General features: G+C 37.4%; 1 protein-coding gene across 3 annotated transcripts in view; it reads left to right on the forward strand.

Moving 5' to 3' along the window:
* reps1 (RALBP1 associated Eps domain containing 1) overlaps window positions 1-21754 on the forward strand; it is a 181560-nt gene that overhangs the window by 58077 nt on the left and 101729 nt on the right. For all 3 annotated transcript variants that reach the window (XM_066700473.1, XM_066700647.1, XM_066700558.1), the window contains exons 6-8: window positions 16811-16970; window positions 17118-17181; window positions 17679-17833. In XM_066700473.1, coding sequence (XP_066556570.1) covers window positions 16811-16970; window positions 17118-17181; window positions 17679-17833 — 379 coding nt within the window. The remainder of the gene's footprint in view (window positions 1-16810; window positions 16971-17117; window positions 17182-17678; window positions 17834-21754) is intronic.

Raw genomic sequence — 21754 nt, forward strand, 5'->3', positions numbered from 1 at the left:
TAAACCAATTAATTGGAAGTGTGTGTGGAATCAATAAAATCTCTTCGATCAGAAAGCTGTACTGACATGCGGCAAGAAACACTTTATTGTAGTATCTGAAGAGAGATGGATTATCAAATCAGAATGCAATGATTGAAACTTGAAAAATAGGAAGGCCAATTAAGAGCAACACTACTATAATATATAGTACTGTGCAAACGTTTTAGGCAGGTATGAATAAATGCTGTAAAGTAAGAGTGCTTTCAAAAATAGACATGTTAATAGATTATATGTATCAATTAACTAAATGCAAATTGAGTGAACAGAAAATAAATCTAAATCAAATCCATATTTGGTCTGACCACCCTTTGCCTTCAAAACATCATCAATTCTTCTAGGTACACTTGCACAAAGTCAGGGATTTTGTAGGCATATAGTCAGGTGTATGATTAAACAATTTTACCAAACAGGTGCTAATCAATCCAGTATGTAGGTTTAAACACAATCATGAACTGAAACAGAAACAGTTGTGTAGGAGGAATAAAACTGGGTGAGGAACAGCCAAACTGAGCTAACAAGGTGAGGTTGCTGAAGACAGTTTACTGTCAAATGTCATATACCATGGCAAGACTGAGCACAGCTACAACACACAAGGTAGTTATACTGCATCAGCAAGGTCTCTCCTAGGCAGAAATGTCAAGGCAGACAGGGGTTCCAGATGTGTTATCCAAGCTCTTTTGAAGAAGCACAAAGAAACTGGCAACACTGAGGACTGTAGACGCAGTGTCCGGCCAAGGAAACTTACTGCAGGAGATGAAAGAAGCATCATGCTTAATTCCCTTTGCAATCGGAAGATGTCCAGCAGTGCCATCAGCTCAGAATTGGCAGAAAACAGTGGGACCCTGGTACACTGGCCAAAAAGCCATACCTCCGACGTGGAAACAAGGCCAAGCAACTCAACTATGCACGAAAACACAGGAACTGGGGTGCATAAAAATTACAGCAGGTGCTCTGGACTCATGAGTCAAAATTGGAAATATCTGGCTGTAGCAGAAGGCAGTATGTTTGCCGAAGGCCTGGAGAGCGGTACATGAATGAATGTCTGTAGGCAACAGTGAAGCATGGTGGAGGTTCCTTGCAAGTTTGGGGCTGCCTTTGTGCAAATGGTGTTGGGGATTTGGTCAGAATTAATGGTCTCCTCAATGCTGAGAAGTACAGGCAGATACTTATCCATCATGCAATACCATCAGGGAGGCATCTGATTGGCCCTAGATTTATTCTGCAGCATGACAACGACCTCAAACATACATTTAAAGTCATTAAGAACTATCTTCAGCGTAAAGAAGAACAAGGAGTGCTGGAAGTGATGGTATGACCCCCACAGAGCCCTAATCTCAACATCATCGAGTCTGTCTGGGATTACGTGAAGAGAGAGAAGCAACTGGGGCTGCCATCCACAGAAGATCTGTGATTACTTCTCCAAGATGTTTGGGCCAGCCTACCTGCCGAGTTCCTTAAAAAACTGTGTGCAAGGGTACCTAGAAGAATTGATGCTGTTTTGAAGGCAAAGGGTGGATTTGATTTCGATTTTTCTTCTGTTCACTCACTTTGCATATTGTTAATTGAAAAAATATTATTTATTAACATGTCTATTTTTGAAAGCATTCTTACCTTAACATCATTTTTTCACACCTGCCTAAAACATTTGCACAGTACTGTAATTAATTCCAAGTTGGTAAAGATTTGTCTAAACATACCACATAGATGATAGAGCAAACATAGTTTTGTAAGTAACACATAAGGACCACATTTTCAGAAAACAGGAATGTTGAACTAAAAAGCAAAACTGATACCGATTTAAGTGAAAGATAGTGGGATAAAAAACAACATTTAGAGAAACATTATGTATTAGACCACAAATTAGATTTGTAATTCAGGGGGACTCTTTTCTGAAGTGCTGCCACACAGAGTAGCATTCTGGAACTTTATGAAAATTAGAATTGGGTCTATAACATCATTAATATATTTCTTGAATTAATATAATTACCGAGAAATCGTAACAGTTTATATGTGGAAACTATTCCATGATTCAACTGAGTAAAGCCATGAAATTTATAATAAAACAGAAGCAGGGGATAAAAATAACTTTTTTGGCCACTAGTCATTGTGTTTGGTAGAAGGAAATAACTTACCAGCCACTTTACTAGCCAAAGGTAAAAATGCATGAGGGTGCGTAAATGTGTGCTGAACATGTTAAAATGTAGGCTTTTATTCAGGTAATTAATCAGTCACCATAACAAAAGCTAATTGCACACCTGATAGAAAAAACATGCTCTCTCACAGTTTCTACTTGGAAGTGTTTGATCTTTGATCAAAACATTTCATTGTATTGAATTATAAAACTTGCTATTAGAGACAGTGTGAAGATCTTTTTCAAATTAATCAATCACGTATGCAATAACATGGCAGCTAATTGGGATCTGTATAAACACACTAAACTAACACATGAGAAGGGGTGTTATATGGTGACACATTATTGCTCTTCATACTCCTCTTCCTCTTCAGTGCTACTCCCTTCTCTAGGTCTGCATGTCATTAAAAGGATTTCATTCAATTAGCTAGATATTCATTGGATTGGCTAGAGTCATGGTCTGTGGTTGGGTAAAAAATATAATCTCTAGGAATGATGACAGACAGTAACGTCCTTTCCATTGGTCAATACCATGCACGCCAGCAAAGACGCAATGTAAACAAACCGCACGTTTCTCTTCAGCAGGATCTCTGCTATGGAGCAGAAAATGCAAATTGTTACCCCATAAATTAATATGTTGTAATTGATGCAATTAATGAATACTGCTCTAACACAACAACTTTGTAAAAATACATTAGAAGACGTATGGAAATGGCATAATAGGGATGCACCGATACCAGTATCGGGTATCGGGCCATAACTGTGCTCATGTACTCGAACTCATAGAAATTTTCTGATACCACTTAATGGAGGGAGCGTGTCTTTTCGTCACTCACTTCATCAGCAATATGCATATTCAGTTACAGATTACACATGGTCCGTCTCTTTTGATTTAGATTGAATAGTCCTATCTAAATATCTAAATGATCTCGTTGCAAACCCAAGTGGCATGGATTAGAAGGCACCAAAGCCTGAATCAGAGAATGCTACATGGCGGACGAAGCGTGCGCTCGGGGAACTTCTGATGAATAAGCATAATAGTGAGGCAAAAGGTATGCATGTGTATGAAGTGGCAGGTTTAGGAGAAGAAGATTTCTGTAGCATTTCACAATTTCGCCTCCTATCGCAATATTTGGCAGCACCATGACACTGGCAAGTGCAGTTTTCACTGCATTTGTAGGTATAAATGGTGTCTACAACACTCATATTTCATGAGTTTTCATGCATGTATCAGCGTTTTAGGGTCATTTGAAAGTTTCAAGTTTTCTTCATTGAAGATGCAGAATGCAATTTCCAAGTTTGTCCACATGATGGAGGTAGAGGTCTACATAACGAATGTCAGAATAAGGTTGAAGCTGTCATTTTCATTGGTGTACAGCAGCCATGTTTTGTGTCCAATCAACTTGGCTTTTTCAACTTTGACAGATGTCAGTACTAGTGTTAATCACTGAAAATGTAAGCGCCTTAGGCTTCACTGTTCTGTGGATATTCACTGCTGCATGTGACATGGCCTTCAGCATCGTGGCCACCGCGCTGTGTCACCATTGATGACAAAACTCACCACAATCAAACATAACAATGTAAATTATTATTGTACCAAGTTTGGTGAGTTTTTGAATTTTGCTTATAGATTTTTCTGGGGTCAATTTCATGCTTTAATTAATACGCGTATTTTGCATTCATGCACAGCATTTTTTGTGGCTGCCATGTTTTTGAATGCAGTCACTGGGCTCTTGTAGACGTGATAGATAGCAGTGTCTATGTAAGACATGCAGAGTTTCAGGGCACTGGGCTTTATCGTTCCGGAGTAGTAGCCGTTTTCATATTCGCACGTGGATTCATGTTAAATCCAACATTACGGCTAAACCGAGTACCCCCAAACTTCATTCTCTAGTTTTCTCTTCAAGGCAGAGACATACACATGTGCAGAGTTTCATGTGTGTACTGCATTCCAGTGTGCAGGAAATGTGTAACTTGTCTGAAGCGGCGCATACGTTTTTCTTCATTGGCCCACAGCACCCATGTTTTTCACTGGGGCAACTCGCCTTTAACAACCTTGGTAGTACTCTGTAGTACTGTCATGCATACCAATTTGTGGCACAGTGGGTATAAGTGTCTTGGAGTAGAAGGCACCAAAGCTTGAATCAGAAAACGCAGCCTGGCGGACAAAGCGTGAGACCGAGCAACTTCTGATGAACAAGCGTAACAGTAGGGCATAAGGTATGCATGTGTATGAAGTGGCATATGCATGTGTCCGTTGGTTTTGGACAAGAAGATTTTTGTAGCATTTCACAATTTCGACACTCATCGCAACATGGCGGCGGAACCATGTGACCTACACGTGTAGTTTTCACTGCATTTGTAGGTATAAGATGTGTCTACAAGACTTGCGAGTTTCGTGAGTTTTAATACATGTATGAGCGTTTTAGGGATATTAGAAGTTTTGGCAGAAGAAAATAAATAAATAATAATAATAATAAAAATCCTAACAGAAACAATAGGCTTCCAGCACTTTGTGCATGGAAGCCTAATAAAAATCCTAACAAAAACAATAGGCTTCCAGCACTTCGTGCATGGAAGCCTAATAAAAATCCTAACAGATTTTTAAGGCTTCCAAGTTGTATCAGTAGGTTTCAGATTTGAACAGGCATTTGTAGTTTAAATGCATGTGTTATTAAATGTGTACTTTTCAATTGTAATGCACTGTAGTATAGATTTGAGTTTTTCAATATTTTGTCACTTGAAGTGTGTATTTCAATGTCAGTGAAGTATAATATTAATTTATTGATTGCATGCATCAATTTTGAAAGGAGCCATTGTATTTTTCACATAATTCTAGCATATATGTGAAGTTTTAATTATGTCATTCAAGATGCAGACTGCAATTCCAAAGTTTGGCCTCATGATGGAGGTAGAGGTCTACATAAGGAATGTCATGATGTGGCTGACATGCGAAGCTTTCATTTTGGTTGGTATACAGCAGCAAGATTTTGTGTCCTATCAACTTGGCTTCATCAACTTTGACAGATCTTTCTTCTAGTTTAATCACTGACAATTTAAGTTCATTAGGCTATAGTTCTGAAGATATTTGCTGTCATAAGTGACATATTGTAACACAATATGCTGAGTTTCTGAATTTTGCTGATAGGTTTTTCTGGGGTCAATTTCATGCTTTTATAAATATGTGTATTTTGCATATGTGCACAGTCATTTTCTTGTGGCTGCCATGTTGTTGCACACAGTCACTTGCCTCTTGCAGACATGATAGATAGCAGTGTCTATGTAATACATGCAAAGTTTTATGGCACTTGGCTTTAGGGTTCCGGAGTACTAGCTGTTTTCATTTTCGCACATGGACACATGATAAATCCAGCATTGCGGCTTAACCATGTACCCTTTAATCTTCATTTTCTAGTTGTATATTCAAGGTATAGACTTAAACATATGTGCAAAGTTTCATGTGTGTACTGCATTCCAGTGTGCAGGAAATGTGTAACTTGTCTGAAGCGGCGTATTTGTTTCTTTCATTGGCCCACAGCACCCATGTTTCTCACTGGGGCAACTCGCCTTTAACAACCTTGGTAGTCCTCTGTACTAGTGTCATGTATGCCAATTTGTGTCACAGTGGGTATAAGTGGCATGGATTAAAAGGCACCAAAGCTGGAATCAGAGAATGCTACATGGCGGACAGAGTGTGTGCCCGAGCAACTTCTGATGAACAAGCGTAATAGTGGGGCATAAGGTATGCATGTGTGTGAAGTGGCATGTGTGTGAAGTGGCATATGCATGTGTCTGTTGTTTGTGGAGAAGAAGATTTTTGTATCATTTCACAATTTCACCACTTATTGCAACATGGCGGTGGCACCATGTGACCGACACACGTAGTTTTCACTGCATTTGTAGGTATAAGTTGTGTCTATAACACTTGCGAGTTTCGTGAGTTTTAATGCATGTATGAGCGTTTTAGGGGTATTAGAAGTTTTGGCAGAAAAAAAAAAATAAAAAAAAATAATAATAATAAAAATCCTAACAGAAACAATAGGCTTCCAGCACTTTGTGCATGGAACCTAATAATAATAAAAATCCTATCAGAAACAATAGGCTTCCAGCACTTCGTGCATGGGAGCCTAATAATAATCCTTACAACAACAATAGGCTTCCAGGCATCCTGGACCTGGAAGCCTAATAATAATCCTAACAATAACAATAGGGATCCAGCAACTTCGTTACTTGGCCCCCTAATAATACAAATTCTAACAGAATCAACACTTCGTGCATGGAAGCCTAATAAAAATCCTAATAGAAACAAAAAAACATGAAGTGCTGGAAGCCTAATATTAATAATCTTAACAATTACAATAGGGTTCCAGCAACTTCGTTGCTTGGCCCCCTAATAAGAGTTATAATGATTTCCGAAGGGTATGAATGAACATTTTCATACTGTACAATCATACAATGTACATTTGTGTATTAAGTAAAGAAAGGATATACAGCATATCATCATTTGGCCAAATAACTCATTATATTTCATTGTATTAGTATTTATATGTTATAAAGTTGAAAAACAAAAGATGACACAAGTTCAGTTTGCTGTCATCACAGTCTGTTGTTGAAAGAGATTATTGTGATGAGACATTAAAAACTATAATGTATATATGTAGTATTATTACTACTACAATGTATCCAAGGTGACAGACAGAATTAATCAATTAAATAGAGTTGTGCAAAATTAGTTCATATTTAGTTAGAAATACAAACTGTCAAAAAATACTTTAGGCTCGATATCCAGTTTATGAGCTGCTTTGCTTATACGCATCATCTTGGCAGCTGGAGGAGAAGATAAGGCTTTTTGTTTTTTTTTGTTGGAATTTTTTCTGTTCATTTTGTACAGGCCGCAGTTAGTTTTTAATCTGCATTTTGCGACTTCTGTGGCATTTGAAAAGATGTTGCGGTTAAAGTGAGCCCCACAAAGCACAGAATGATCTGTTGACCGGAGATAGTGCACAAATTTAACCTTAATAAGTCATCTTATTTATGGGATCTTTTGGGAACTGATAGGTACAATGTCAACTCACACTGGAGTTCCCACAAAAGTTCACCACAGATTCCAGATAGCAGGTTTTTGGCAGTGTTTTTCAAATGCAATTTCTGTATATTTATAGTGCAAAACAATACATGATGTGTGTGTATATATATATATATATATATATATATATACACACTCACCTAAAGGATTATTAGGAACACCATACTAATACTGTGTTTGACCCCCTTTCGCCTTCAGAACTGCCTTAATTCTACGTGGCATTGATTCAACAAGGTGCTGAAAGCATTCTTTAGAAATAATGGCCCATATTGATAGGATAGCATCTTGCAGTTGATGGAGATTTGTGGGATGCACATCCAGGGCACGAAGCTCCCGTTCCACCACATCCCAAAGATGCTCTATTGGGTTGAGATCTGGTGACTGTGGGGGCCAGTTTAGTACAGTGAACTCATTGTCATGTTCAAGAAACCAATTTGAAATGATTCGACCTTTGTGACATGGTGCATTATCCTGCTGGAAGTAGCCATCAGAGGATGAGTACATGGTGGTCATAAAGGGATGGACATGGTCAGAAACAATGCTCAGGTAGGCCGTGGCATTTAAACGATGCCCAATTGGCACTAAGGGGCCTAAAGTGTGCCAAGAAAACATCCCCCACACCATTACACCACCACCACCAGCCTGCACAGTGGTAACAAGGCATGATGGATCCATGTTCTCATTCTGTTTACGCCAAATTCTGACTCTACCATCTGAATGTCTCAACAGAAATCGAGACTCATCAGACCAGGCAACATTTTTCCAGTCTTCAACTGTCCAATTTTGGTGAGCTTGTGCAAATTGTAGCCTCTTTTTCCTATTTGTAGTGGAGATGAGTGGTACCCGGTGGGGTCTTCTGCTGTTGTAGCCCATCCGCCTCAAGGTTGTACGTGTTGTGGCTTCACAAATGCTTTGCTGCATACCTCGGTTGTAACGAGTGGTTATTTCAGTCAAAGTTGCTCTTCTATCAGCTTGAATCAGTCGGCCCATTCTCCTCTGACCTCTAGCATCAACAAGGCATTTTCGCCCACAGGACTGCCGCATACTGGATGTTTTTCCCTTTTCACACCATTCTTTGTAAACCCTAGAAATGGTTGTGCGTGAAAATCCCAGTAACTGAGCAGATTGTGAAATACTCAGACCGGCCCGTCTGGCACCAACAACCATGCCACGCTCAAAATTGCTTAAATCACCTTTCTTTCCCATTCAGACATTCAGTTTGGAGTTCAGGAGATTGTCTTGACCAGGACCACACCCCTAAATGCATTGAAGCAACTGCCATGTGATTGGTTGGTTAGATAATTGCATTAATGAGAAATTGAACAGGTGTTCCTAATAATCCTTTAGGTGAGTGTATATTAGAATAGTATTATAATGTAGTATATGGTTTATATATATATATAATTTATTTATTTTTTCCTAAATACTAGAGTTTGGGGCTTTAAATGTCATTTTGAATCCTGTTCTGTTGGGAAATGAGGTCCATCTGCTCATACTCGAATGTTTCATATGGTCCTACATAGAGATGGAAAACACAGATCCACCCCTAGCAAAAAAGGCAAAGTCGTTATTGGGCAGCTTCTTCAAGAGTAGCTCGACCACCTCAGCATCACATTCCACTCTGCAACTTAAGGAAGCCATAGCAGCTGAGCTGAACAGCTACCTGCTTTCCCCCTTCATTGGCATGGAGGAAAATCCTCTGCTTTGGTGTAAACTCCACCAGATAAACTTCCAAATAACCGTTCATGCTTGAAACCAGTAAGGGTACACATCAGTGTTTCCTGCACCGCTATTTTAGAACAGCGGTACGCTGCTGCTGAATCTACACCGCCACTGCAAAACAATGTTATAGTAGCGAGCATGCAGTCTGAGTTTAACTCAGTGTTATCATCGGCATTTCCTTTACAAACGTGGGGTTTCTAGGCAATCCAGGTTCGATGAGGGGTGCTCACAAGCCGCCCCACCCTCCTACTACTAGGCTATAGCGCGAGCTACTACTACGGATGAACAAGAGTGACATGTGCCACTTTACTCCGGTATCAATCGTTACCAGCTGGCAAGCTGGGACGAAAACTAAAGGCCAGCTATCTACCTACTGTAGGATTTGTCTTTAAAACACTTTCTATACTGTATGTTATGAATGAGACATTGAATTATCCATATTGTTTTCCTTGTTGCAAAGTTAAGGAACGCCGCAAGTAAGCTTGACAAAATAAAATTAATTTAGTGTGAAAGTGTCACCCAATCGTATAGCTACTGGTAGCTAACATTACACGGTTTTACAGATGAGTTTGCTACGTATAATGCCTTTGGATTAGGGATGTGCATGACAAATATTTTGACTATCGGTAATTCCATGACTATTTTATTTGTTTATAAAGGAATATTTTGCAATTACAGCTGTAACTGACTGACCAAAATGTTTTGTTTTTTCAATTTATATTATTTTTCATTCAATAATAGTTTAGCAATGTGAGCTTAACATTAGTGTCCTTGTGGCAATGTTTTCCAGTCATGACAGCGAAATACTAAATGTAGGTTGTACAACGTTGTGGCATTGTTATGTGTTAGCAGGGTAGTCTATCTAGGTAATTTATACAAAAGATTTAGAAGTGAGTTGTTTTTTGAGATTTACTGTATTTCTCAAAACTACGGTAAATCTCAAAACTACTCACTTCTAAATCTTTTGTAGTGATTTTTGTATTACGTTAGAATAAATACATGTTAATTTGGATTCATATTAGTTTTTTTCTGACTTTATGTGAACGAAAAGACACACATTTGCCCGTTTTCTCATTGGAAATAGTTACATTTCAAAATATCACTGTCCTGGTCCCAAAAGCAAAGTTTGTGGGAAATAATAGCCATTTTCTATACTTTTGAGGCATAAGCAATTAGGAAATAACACCATACCCAGAAACAAAAATTGTTTTACATAGTGTTATCATATTGCAATTGAAACCGCAGTATGATTTTCTGTCCATATTGTACAGCCCTAATGTGTATTATATGCCTATCTATCTTTAAGCTTTGCTTGGGGCCTTGCTGCTGGTTCTGGTTATGGGGTCATGAAGAAGGGTCTACATGCATTGCCTCATAGGTCATATTGATCTAAAAACAAATATTCAAGCTATGATTTCTGATGAATAAGATTATTTTCTATACCTTTCTCGACTTTCTAAATGTCCTGGAGTTGTGGACAGAACCAGGCTTCATTATTTGAAATGAGACAGATCTTCTGGGAATAACAGGTCTAGTTATGGACGATATAGAGTATTATCCAAAGTAGGGCTGTAACAAATGACTATTTTGGTAATGGTGTATTCTGACAATTAACAGAGTTTTTGGATAAAAAAAAGCTTGCCAAAACACATTGTTTTTCAATATAAAGTAAAGCACACATTTTTTTGTACTGGTTGGAAAAACAAAAAATTTAAAAAACTCACGCCGTCTCTGTCTGTGAGCTGGAAGTGCTCACTAAATGAGAGTGCTTTTAAGGAAGTCAAATGAGAGATGTTTTGGACATTTTACTGCTTCAGATAAAACTTAATAAAGATTTTTTTTAGTATTGTAAACTTTTAATTGGGCACATTGTTTTGGAGGGGGGGGGCAGAAGTTTATGACAAGGATGTAAATGCTAGGGGGTGAAGGTACAGATTATGATGTTTCTAGTTTATTTCAGCTGGACAACCTTAATCCCCTTTTCAACTCAAACTACATAATTGACACACAAGAAAGTAATGCACAAAAGTAACTGAAATAGAGATGTATTCAACACAGCAAACCTGCCTGGCTGATTTCTTAACAAGGAAGAAAGAACACAGAGTTGGATACATGTGTTTACAATCAATGCAAAGTAAGCAATGTAAATGTATTATTATTATTAATAATTCTTATTGTAACCTTTCCCCATCAGCCATAGGGATGGGGTTTTCCTCGTGTAGAATAAAACTAAAAATACGCCACAGAATGAATGAAAATGTATCCACTCATACAAAGTATATTCATAATGAACTGTGTGTGCGGTGATGAATTCATGTTAACTATATCTTGTATTTTTTTTCGATACGGTAAAAGTGTCTGAAATAGCGAATCGGTGTAAATCCCTTAATGCATCCATAAAAATAAAAATAAAAGGCTGAGTTATCTTGGCATATTCGTATAGTTGTATTTTTGTTTCTGCTTGTCTGCGTGTGATCTTGCGTTTTTTTACAATGTATCTGTGCTGTGTGTAGACGCTAAATGAGGGTTTCAAAGACGTAGTTCGCCTCGGTGCTGATTATTACTGCTGTTTGTTTCTCCAATTCTACTCCGTGCTTGGGAACGCCCACATCCATTGACATCAGCGTTTGTTTCCAAAACCGGTGGAAAAACAGGACGGTTCGCAAAAAGTTCAGCTGTTTCCCAGGCCGAGCACCTGCTGCGGCTCTAGCACCGGTACCATGTCAGTGGAAAAGCGCTAACTGTTTCTGACAGGAATGGCTGAGGGAGTTTACATGGCTTAGATTTAGCAAAGATACCAACACCATTTACTGTATCTACTGCACTAGATGTGGTCCACAACATGCGGGGAAAACCAAGTTTGCCGGGGCAACTGGCACCGCACAGTTTAAACATGACACCTTAATGAAGCACAACAGCAGCTTAAAACATAAAATATGCCGAGACAGATACACAAATGAAACGGCATCGCCACTTCCAGTAGCATTTTGCAGGCAGGAAGCTACCCTGTCATGTTTATTGTTCTTGTTTCTTTTCTCTTCTTCAATCAGCTCAGTTCTCATTGGCTGCTGATCACATCACTCTCCACGATCGGTGCTGATCGAGTCGTAAATATTAAACATGTTTAATAAAATCGTAGGGGTTCCGACTAGCTTATGATCGGATCGGAGGGCAAGTGATGGTGTCACAGCCCGTCTCACACTACACGACCATCGGTGGCGGGGATGCACCCCGACCATGCTGCTTGTCGTGACGATCAGTGCCAATTTGTCGTGAGTGCCAAATCAGGCTCAAATCGGGCTTAAAATCGTGTAGTGTGACTCCAGCATTAACATTACTTCTAAATTCTGCACTTTTCACAATATACCCTAACATTCTGTTTGTGTTTTTTATTGCTTCCCCACATTGTTTGGATGGAGAAAGTGAGGAGTCCACATAGACTCCTAGGTCTTTCTCATGCGTTACTTATTCTAGTTCTATTCCTCCCATAGAGTAATCATAGTGGACATTTTTGTTACCTGCATGTAATACCTTGCGCTTGTCCACATTGAATTTCATCTGCCAGGTGTCGGCCCACAACTGAATATTATCTAAGTCCCTTTGAAAAACCTGTGCTGCTGAGATTGTATCTGCTGAGCCACCTGTTTTAGTATGATCTGCAAATTTTACAAGTTTGCTAACTATCCCAGAGTCCAGATCATCTTTAATATAGATTAGAAAAAGCAACGGCCCTAATTCTGATCCCTGTGGAACTCCACTAACAACCTCACTCCAGTTAGAAGCGATTCCTGTAATTGACACTTTCTGTTTCCTGTACATCAACCAGTTCATAATCCATTGGATCAGTCTTTGGTGTGGAACCTTATCAAAAGCTTTCTGAAATTCTAAGTATATCATATCATATGCTTTCACATGGTCTACAGCTGCAGTTGCGTGTTCAGAAAATTCCAATAAATTAGTAAGACACGATCTGCCTCGTCTAAACCCATGTTGACTATCTCCAAGAATATGGTTTTCATTGAGATGCTCCTCTATTTTCTGTGTAATCATTTTCTCCAACATTTTACAAGTGATGCAAGTGAGACTGATTGGTCTGTAATTTCCTGGCTCAGTTTTGTCCCCTTTCTTGTGGATTGGTATGACATTTGCCAAGTGTCACTTGGAATATTTGAGTTCCCTCATTTCTTTTAGTACTGTTGGAAATATACCATCTGGGCCAGGTGATTTATTTGTTTTTAATTCTGCTAGTCCCTTTAGTACCTCCTCCTCATTTATCCTGATCTCTCTTATGGTTTGTATTAGTTTTAGCTCCAAGAGCTATGTTTCTTTCTATTTCCCTCTTTGCTTTCCTGATCCCTTTTATTAAGGTCTCTTTGCAGTTCAACATATTCTTTGTATTTTGTTTTGTTTCTATCCCTTTTGTATGCACTATACAACATTTTCTTTCTCTTTATATTTTTGCATACTTCTTTTAAACCATTTTGACCAATGTTTTTTGGTCCTCAATTTGCTAAGTTTTGGTGCAAATTTCTCCTGATCCTCAAGTAGTATATTCTTAAAATATAGGTCAAGGTTTGCTTTTCTAAAATTGTAGATCATTGTTTTTTTAAAGTATGCCTCACAGCTAACCATATTGTGATCATATTGTCCCTCTGACTCTATCTTGGTCATTTGAAAAGATCAAGTTAATGCATGCACGCTCACTGGTTGGTTTCCTGACAAATTGAGTTAGAAAGCAGTCATTTCATCTCAACCATTTCAGTATATATTTCTGTATTCAAAAAAAAAATTCAAAAATTTCTTCTGTATGTTTGTACAGGTCCCATCTATCCCAGAAGAAAGACCAATGCTCCATAAATCTAAAGCCCTCTTCCCTACACCAAGATTTCAACCACGTGTTAAACTTACTAATCTCTGCCTGTCTCCCTGGCCATGCACATGGTTCCGGTAGTATTTAGTAGAAAACAACCTTGGAGGTCCTGTTCTTTAGTTTCTTTCCTCACTCTTTAAATGTCTTGCAGAACCTCTGCCCTTTCTTTTCCTATGTCATTGGTTCCAATGTGTCCCACAGAACCAAAGAATTAAATAAAATGCAATTTTCCTTTTCATCCAGCCAAGGGGATGGTTAGTTTTCCCTAATTACCTTTCAGAGGACTAGGACAATTATTTTAGAATATGTGCCCATCGGTTTACTAGTTTATGTTAGATATATTTTGATAATGTAGTTGCAAGCTAACTAACTCTAGCTTGCTGGCTGGTCAGTTAGGGTAGGTATGTGAAGACCCTTCTGAAAAAGTGGAGAAGTCTGTGGGGATCAAATAGGCAAGCAAATAGCATCTTTATTACAGGCTAGCAGGGAAGAGTGACATAGGAGCAATCCAAGTATCAGTCTTAAATGTTGAACAGAATGATTACAGCTTTTATAGATAAAATTATGTATGGTGCGGCGTATACAGTCACAGGCTTGCAAGACGTTTTGCCTTGGGGTCAGGTGTGGTGGAAAGAAGTTTTGGAGTTGGGAGTTCTAATCAGAAGGTATTATGTGCACGTGAGGAACAGAGCAAAACTGAACTCGAATGATTTTAGGCTAGCATAACGCTGTTCCCCAAAAGTTTTAAGATAGAACAAAGCTTTTATATCCCCTCTGGGACATACCCTCAAGGGGCCTTAAAATATTATAATCAGTGTCTGAATAGTCATTTGTTATAACTATAGCAGTGAGTTCATTGGCATTCTAAACTAAGCCTTCCCATCTCATGAATAATAATCATTACTCATGAATAATAATCAATAACCTCTGAATTGGCAGTTGCGTTGGAAGGTAATTTGCAGATAATACGTTGCAAGAAAGTAATGTGAGCTGCTGATAACCAAGTTAGGAGTAACAGCACACCAAGGACAAAAGCAAGATAGGATATTAATATTTTTTCCCAACACAGATCTCTGGCCACTGTGTTCTTCTGCTGTTGAAACAAATGCTTCCTGCTAATACATTCAGAATTTGTGCATTAACCATTTTGCACTGGTTCATTATCAGTGCAATGTGATATGCTTGGCCAGCAGTTTCAAAAACAGGAAAACCACAAATTAATGGTAGAGAGTGAGAGATGCTTGGTGTGACTTCATGCATAAATTAGCCACAGCTTTGAGTGAGCTGGACTTTTCATTGAGATGTCAACTTCAGACCTGTTTTTTAAACATTTAGCGTTAAAACCTACACACAAAAACTACTCGCATAGTTATTTTGACCTACCAGCAGTACTATAAAAGTGAATTGTGAAAAAAGTAAAAAATGATGATACTCCACCTTTAAAGATTTAGAAGTTGAAGTGGGGGAAAAAGTGTGAAGAATTTAAGCAATTGCCATAGATTACCAAAAATGTTGACCAATATGTGACAATAGAAGTTTAGATTTTTGTAACTGAACTGACATTATTAGTTAGTCAAGTGAGTGTGTTTCTTTTTTTTCTCTCTCCATTCGTCTTTGACTTAATATTAGGGCCCGACAGAACACTGATATCATTGGCCGATATTGGCCTTTTACACAGATATCTGTATTGGCACATATTCCACCGATAATGCACCAATATATTTTCTCAAACTATTGGCTAAATTTGTTTTTTTTCAAATTACCATAAAATCTTTCGTCAGACTTCAGACAATAAATAAATACATGTTTATTTGGTTTTACAGTCGTTATTGTAATTATTAACCATTATTTTTAAAATAGTTATGGTGCTTAAGTTTTCGATGGAAGCTTCCGACTCCACAGTGATTCTCATGCGCAGTGGAACCGCACACACACTACTGAGCGCCGGGGTGAAACAAAACACACACCCACTGAGAAACATAGGGCTGATAAACCAATAAACATGTTTTACTAAAACCCTCATAACCAATATAAAGTATTTTTGAAAGTTGTGCTGCATTTGATTATCCATGGTTTTGATTGTTTATTTTCGTCATGACTGAAGATTACCGTATATTATGGCATAGAGCCATACTAAGCCAAACTGAACACAAAATCAGTGTTCTCAAATGTCCATAGCAATTACCAAAACTGAATCTGATAGAAACAGTTCACAAGCAATAACTAAGAAATCTGAGAGCTGGAGAAATTCTGCCAGAAGGAGTGATAATCCTTTGATGTGCCAGAACCTTATTAAAGACTACAAGAAGCATCTGTTCATTGTCATCAAAGTCAAAGGAGGATGTATACAATAATAATTGTGAATAAAGATGTGAATTAATCTGATATTTTTTTGGACGGAAAACAAACTATTTGTAAGAAGAATGATTTTGCACTGTAAATTTTTTAATCAAAATTTGTATTTATTTTTTTAAATTAAATTTTGCAAAGTTTCAATACATGTGGAGGTCACTGTACATGTGTAGTTGTATGTGTATATCACACACATATATAACTATCATGATCAATAAAGACATTTCCCCACGATGTGCTTAAATGGAAAGTGAAGCTCAATGGTAATAAGTAGTATGAGCACTAGACATCTTCACAAAGATGCATTTACAAAATTAATCATTATTAAAAAAAAAATGTATTGAAAGTAGCAGAGATAATGTTAGTTTAATAATACATTGACACTTAAGGACCACTATGGATTGGAATGAGACAGAACACATGGAATTGGAAGCTGACTTTGTAGCACAAAATTTAAATAAATAAATATAATGTTAATTTATATGAAGTTAATTTAGCTTCCTTCAGTAATACGTTTTTCATCATCTCATCCATCTTCACCTCTATTGGAGTATTTTTACAGATTTGTATTTTAATTTCTTTCCTTATTCATGTATGCCTCTTTTTGTAGGAGAGTGCAACGATACGAACGGTGACCTCTACTTCATCAAATGAAATTCAAAGGCAATCTAGTGGTTATGATGATCCCTGGAAAATTACAGATGAACAAAGACAGTATTACATCAATCAGTTTAAAACTATTCAGCCAGATTTGAATGGTTTTATCCCTGGTGAGTAAATAAACTAGTTTTTGAAGTGGCATGAAACAAGTTAATTAATTGATTTTATTTTTCTTCCCCACACCAACAATCTCATTTTGTATTTTTTTTTTTTAAATTTTTTTGCTTTTGTATTTTTTTGTTTGCTCATGTTTTCAGGATCTGCAGCAAAAGAATTTTTTACAAAATCAAAGCTACCTATTCTTGAGCTCTCTCATATTTGGTAAGTATGGGTTTATTAATGATGGGATTTTTTTTGTCTTTTTAGTGATTGTATGTTTACAAGTCTATCATGATGTAATCATGTGAAAGACATATTTGATCAATATTTTTGATCAGTATCTTTTTTTTTTTCTTCCATGGTCAAAATAAATTGTTTGAATACTAAAGACATTCACACTTTAGCTTTTAACAGGGTAAATGTATCACAATTGGGACAAACAAATGTTTGTCTTATCATGACTGGAATAGAAGTCACATTTATATGTATAAAACATTTAGGCCTATCAGGTAGTTATTTTATTTTATGTGCTTAATTTAGATAAACAGATTAAGAATTCCACATTACAAATATGCATGATTTGTTACAATTAATGAACAGTTCAATGCTAGTTACATCAGTTGTTACAGAAAGGAATAAAAATAGTGGAATCTTAATTTTTAAACAATATAATTTTAATTCCCTGATGTTTGCATTGATGTCCATTTTCTGGATTACAGGGAGCTTTCAGACTTTGACAAAGATGGTGCTTTAACACTGGATGAGTTCTGTGCAGCGTTCCATCTGGTAGTAGCTCGGAAAAATGGCTATGACCTTCCAGAAAAACTGCCAGAAAGCTTAATGCCTAAGCTTATTGATTTGGATGACTCAGCAGGTAAAAAAAAAAAAAAAAAAAGTACATATATGGTTAGAAAAATTTATATTGTGGATATAATCACCAGATTCTACCAAATCTACATCCAGGTGCAAAATAGTTGCAATTAAGTCTAAAGAAAGTCTATGGTAATTTCACCTGTCTGTCAACACGTAGTTTTTTGTTTTTTGTTTTATGTTTTTTAACAGGAAGAATTACAAGACGGCATAACACATAGTGAAAACACTCTGTGGCTACCCTGCGAATGGTGCTATACAAAGAATTGATTGAGTTAAACACAAATTTAATAAATGGTACAAACTGTCTTACCAAGTGATTGATATGAATTAACAAAATGTTAAAAAAAAAAAGTTGTAAATTCGGTCTAAAGAAGCTGCAACATGTCCACTGTATCACCATGTCAATAATATCCAATGTTTAGTCCATTGTGAAGAGGCAACATGAAATGTTGTAGAAATGGCCAAATCAGGGGTGTTTTATTTAATTCTGTAATTATTTCAAGAAAATGTTTAATAGCAAATATGTTTGAATCAGTCATAAGGTCTTCCCTCAGATGTTATTTGAATATGCTTTTTCAATTATTAGAAAGAACTATGAAATGTTTACTTTGATATCAAAGCTGAGAATTTGGGTTCTCTCAGATGTGGTCATTTGCTCTGAGCTTAATTCTTTCTAGTTGGTGTTACTTGATTTTGGTTTTCCCTATTGTTCATACATGGGGCTAAAATAAAGTAATCGAGAGTAAAACTATTGAATTAATGAATATTTCATTTGAAGATTTTAAATCAAGATCAGTATTTAAATCACTATTATTGAAAACCATGTATAAAAAATTGCATTATGTGACCTTGATTTTTGCATTACAATGAAAGGATCTTACGTTTTCATCAAATGATCTAAACAAATGTGTAATGTATACACTTTGTACATTCTATTAAAATTGTTAAATAATTAATCTAGCATGTATATAGGCCTAGATTAAATTTTATTTATATATTTTCTATTAAATTCTATTAAAATGCAATTTAATATAATCAATCTAGCAAGTATATACATACCATTGCTCAAATATTTAATGCCCAGCATTCCCACTGAGCCATAGTACATTGATTTTTTACTTGCTTTGTCTGACTGTCCTTTGAGTGTGTATAAACTGTATGAGAATTGTGGTTAAACGTTATTTGTACATAGATAGAAAAATAATTGTAGAATAATGTATTGCAGCTCAGGTAGACTTGTATATAGTCCTAGATAAAATTGTATTTATATATTTTCTATTAAATTCTATTAAAATGCACTTTAATATAATCAATCTAGAAAGAATATACATACCATTGCTCAAATATTTAATGCCCAGCATTCCCACTGAGCCATAATACATCGATTTTTAACTTGCTTTGTCTGACTGTCCTTTGATTGTGTATAAACTGTAAGAGAATTGTGTTTAATCGTTATGTGTACATAGAACAATAATCATAGCCTAATGTATTGCTGCGCAGGTGGAGTATTGCAAATGAAGCTGAAATATATATATACACACACACCGATCAGCCATAACATTATGACCACCTGCCTAATATTGTGTAGGTCCGCCTTTTGCCGCCAAAACAGCTCTGACCCATCGAGGCATGGACTCCACTAGACCTCTAAAGGTGTGCTGTGGTATTTGGCACCAAGACATTAGCAGATCTTTTAAGTCCTTTAAGTTGCGAGGTGGGGGCTCCATGGATCGGACTTGTTTGTCCGGCACATCACACAGATGCTCGATTGGATTGAGATCTGGGGAATTTTTAGGCCAAGTCAACACCTTGAACTCGTGATTCATCAGACCAGGCCACCTTCTTCCATTACTCCGTGGTCCAGTTCTGATGCTGACGTGCCCATTGTAGGCGCTTTCGGCATTGGACAGGGGTCAGCACGGGCACCCTGACTGGTCTGCGGCTACGCAGTCCCATATGCAACAAACTGCGGTGCACTGTGTGTTCTGACACCTTTCTATCAGAACCAGCATTCACTTTTTCAGCAATTTGAGCTACAGTAGCTTGTCTGTTTGATCGGACCACAGGGGCTAGTCTTCGCTCCCCACGTGCATCAATAAGCCTTGGCTGCCCATGACCCTGTTGCCGGTTCACCGCTTTTCCTTCCTTGGACCACTTTTGATAGGTATTACAACGAGATTATCAGTGTTATTCACTTCACCTGTCAGTGGTCATAATGTTATGGCTGATCGGTGTATATGTACACACACACACACACACATATATACATACATATATATATATATACATACATATATATTATATATACACACACAGTACTGTGCAAAAGGTGTGAAAAAATGCTGTAAAGTAAGAATGCTTTCAAAAATAGACGTGTTAATAGATCATATTTATCAATTAACTAAATGCAAAGTGAGTGAATAGAAGAAATATCGAAATCAAATCCATATTTGGTGTGACCACCCTTTGCCTTCAAAACAGCATCAATTCTTCTAGGTACACTTGCACAAAGTCAGGAATTTTGTAGGCATATTGTCAGTTGTATGATTAAACAGTTATACCAAACAGGTGCTAATGATCATCAATTCAATATGTAGGTTGAAACACAATCATTAACTGAAACAGAAACAGCTGTGTAGGAGGAATAAAACTGGGGGAGGAACAGCCAAACTCGGCTAACAAGGTGAGGTTGCTGAAGATAGTTTACTGTCAAAAGACATACACCATGGCAAGACTGAGCACAGCAACAAGACACAAGGTTGTTATACTGCATCAGCATGGTCTCTTCCAGGCAGACATTTCAAGGCATACAGGGGTTTCCAGATGTGCTGTCCAAGCTCTTTTGAAGAAGCACAAAGAAACGGGCAATGTTGACTACCGTAGACACAGTGGTTGGCTAAGGAAATGTACTGCAGCAGATGAAGACATATCATGCTTACTTCCCTTAACAACTGGAAGATGTCCAGCAGTGCCATCAGCTCAGAATTGGCAGAAAACAGTGGGACCCTGGTACACCCATCTACTGTCTGGAGAAGTCTGGGCAGAAGTGGCCTTCATGGAAGACTTGCGGCCAAAAAGCCATATCTCCGATGTGGAAACAAGGCCAGGCGACTCAACTGTGCATGAAGATACAGTAACTGGGGTGCAGAAAAATGGCAGCAGGTGCTCTGTACTGATGAGTCAAAATTTGAAATATTTTGTTCCCCGAAGGGCTGGAGAGTGGTACATGAGTGAGAATCAGAATTAATGGTCTCCTCAATGCTGAGAAGGACAGGCAGATACTTATCCATCATGCTGTTTTGAAGGCTTAGGGTGGTCACACCAAATATTGATTTGATGTAGATTTTTCTTCTGTTCACTCACTTTGCATTTTGTTAATTGATAAATATAATCAATTAACGTCTATTTTTGAAAGTCTATTACTTTACATCATTTTTTCACACCTGCCTAAAACATTTGCACAGTACTGTATGTATATACAGTGCATCCGGAAAGTATTCAGAGCGCTTCACTTTTTCCACATTTTGTTGTGTTACAGCCTTATTCCAAAATTGATTAAATTCATTATTTTCCTCAAAATTCTACAAACAATACCCCATAATGACAATGTGAAAGAAGTTTGTTTGAAATCTTTGCAAATGTATTAAAAATAAAAAAACAAAAAAAGCACATGTACATAAGTATTCACAGCCTTTGCTCAATACTTTGTTGAAGCACCTTTGGCACCAATTTACAGCCTCAAGTCTTTTTGAGTATGATGCTACAAGCTTGGCACACCTATTTTTGGGCAGTTTCTCCCATTCTTCTTTGCAGGACCTCTCAAGCTCCATCAGGTTGGAGCGTCGGTGCACAGCCATTTTCAGATCTCTTCAGAGATGTTCAATCGGGTTCAAGTCTGGACTCTGGCTGGGCCACTCAAGGA

The sequence above is a fragment of the Amia ocellicauda genome, chromosome 1, assembly GCF_036373705.1.
Source record: "Amia ocellicauda isolate fAmiCal2 chromosome 1, fAmiCal2.hap1, whole genome shotgun sequence".
Classification (NCBI taxonomy): Eukaryota; Metazoa; Chordata; class Actinopteri; order Amiiformes; family Amiidae; genus Amia; species Amia ocellicauda.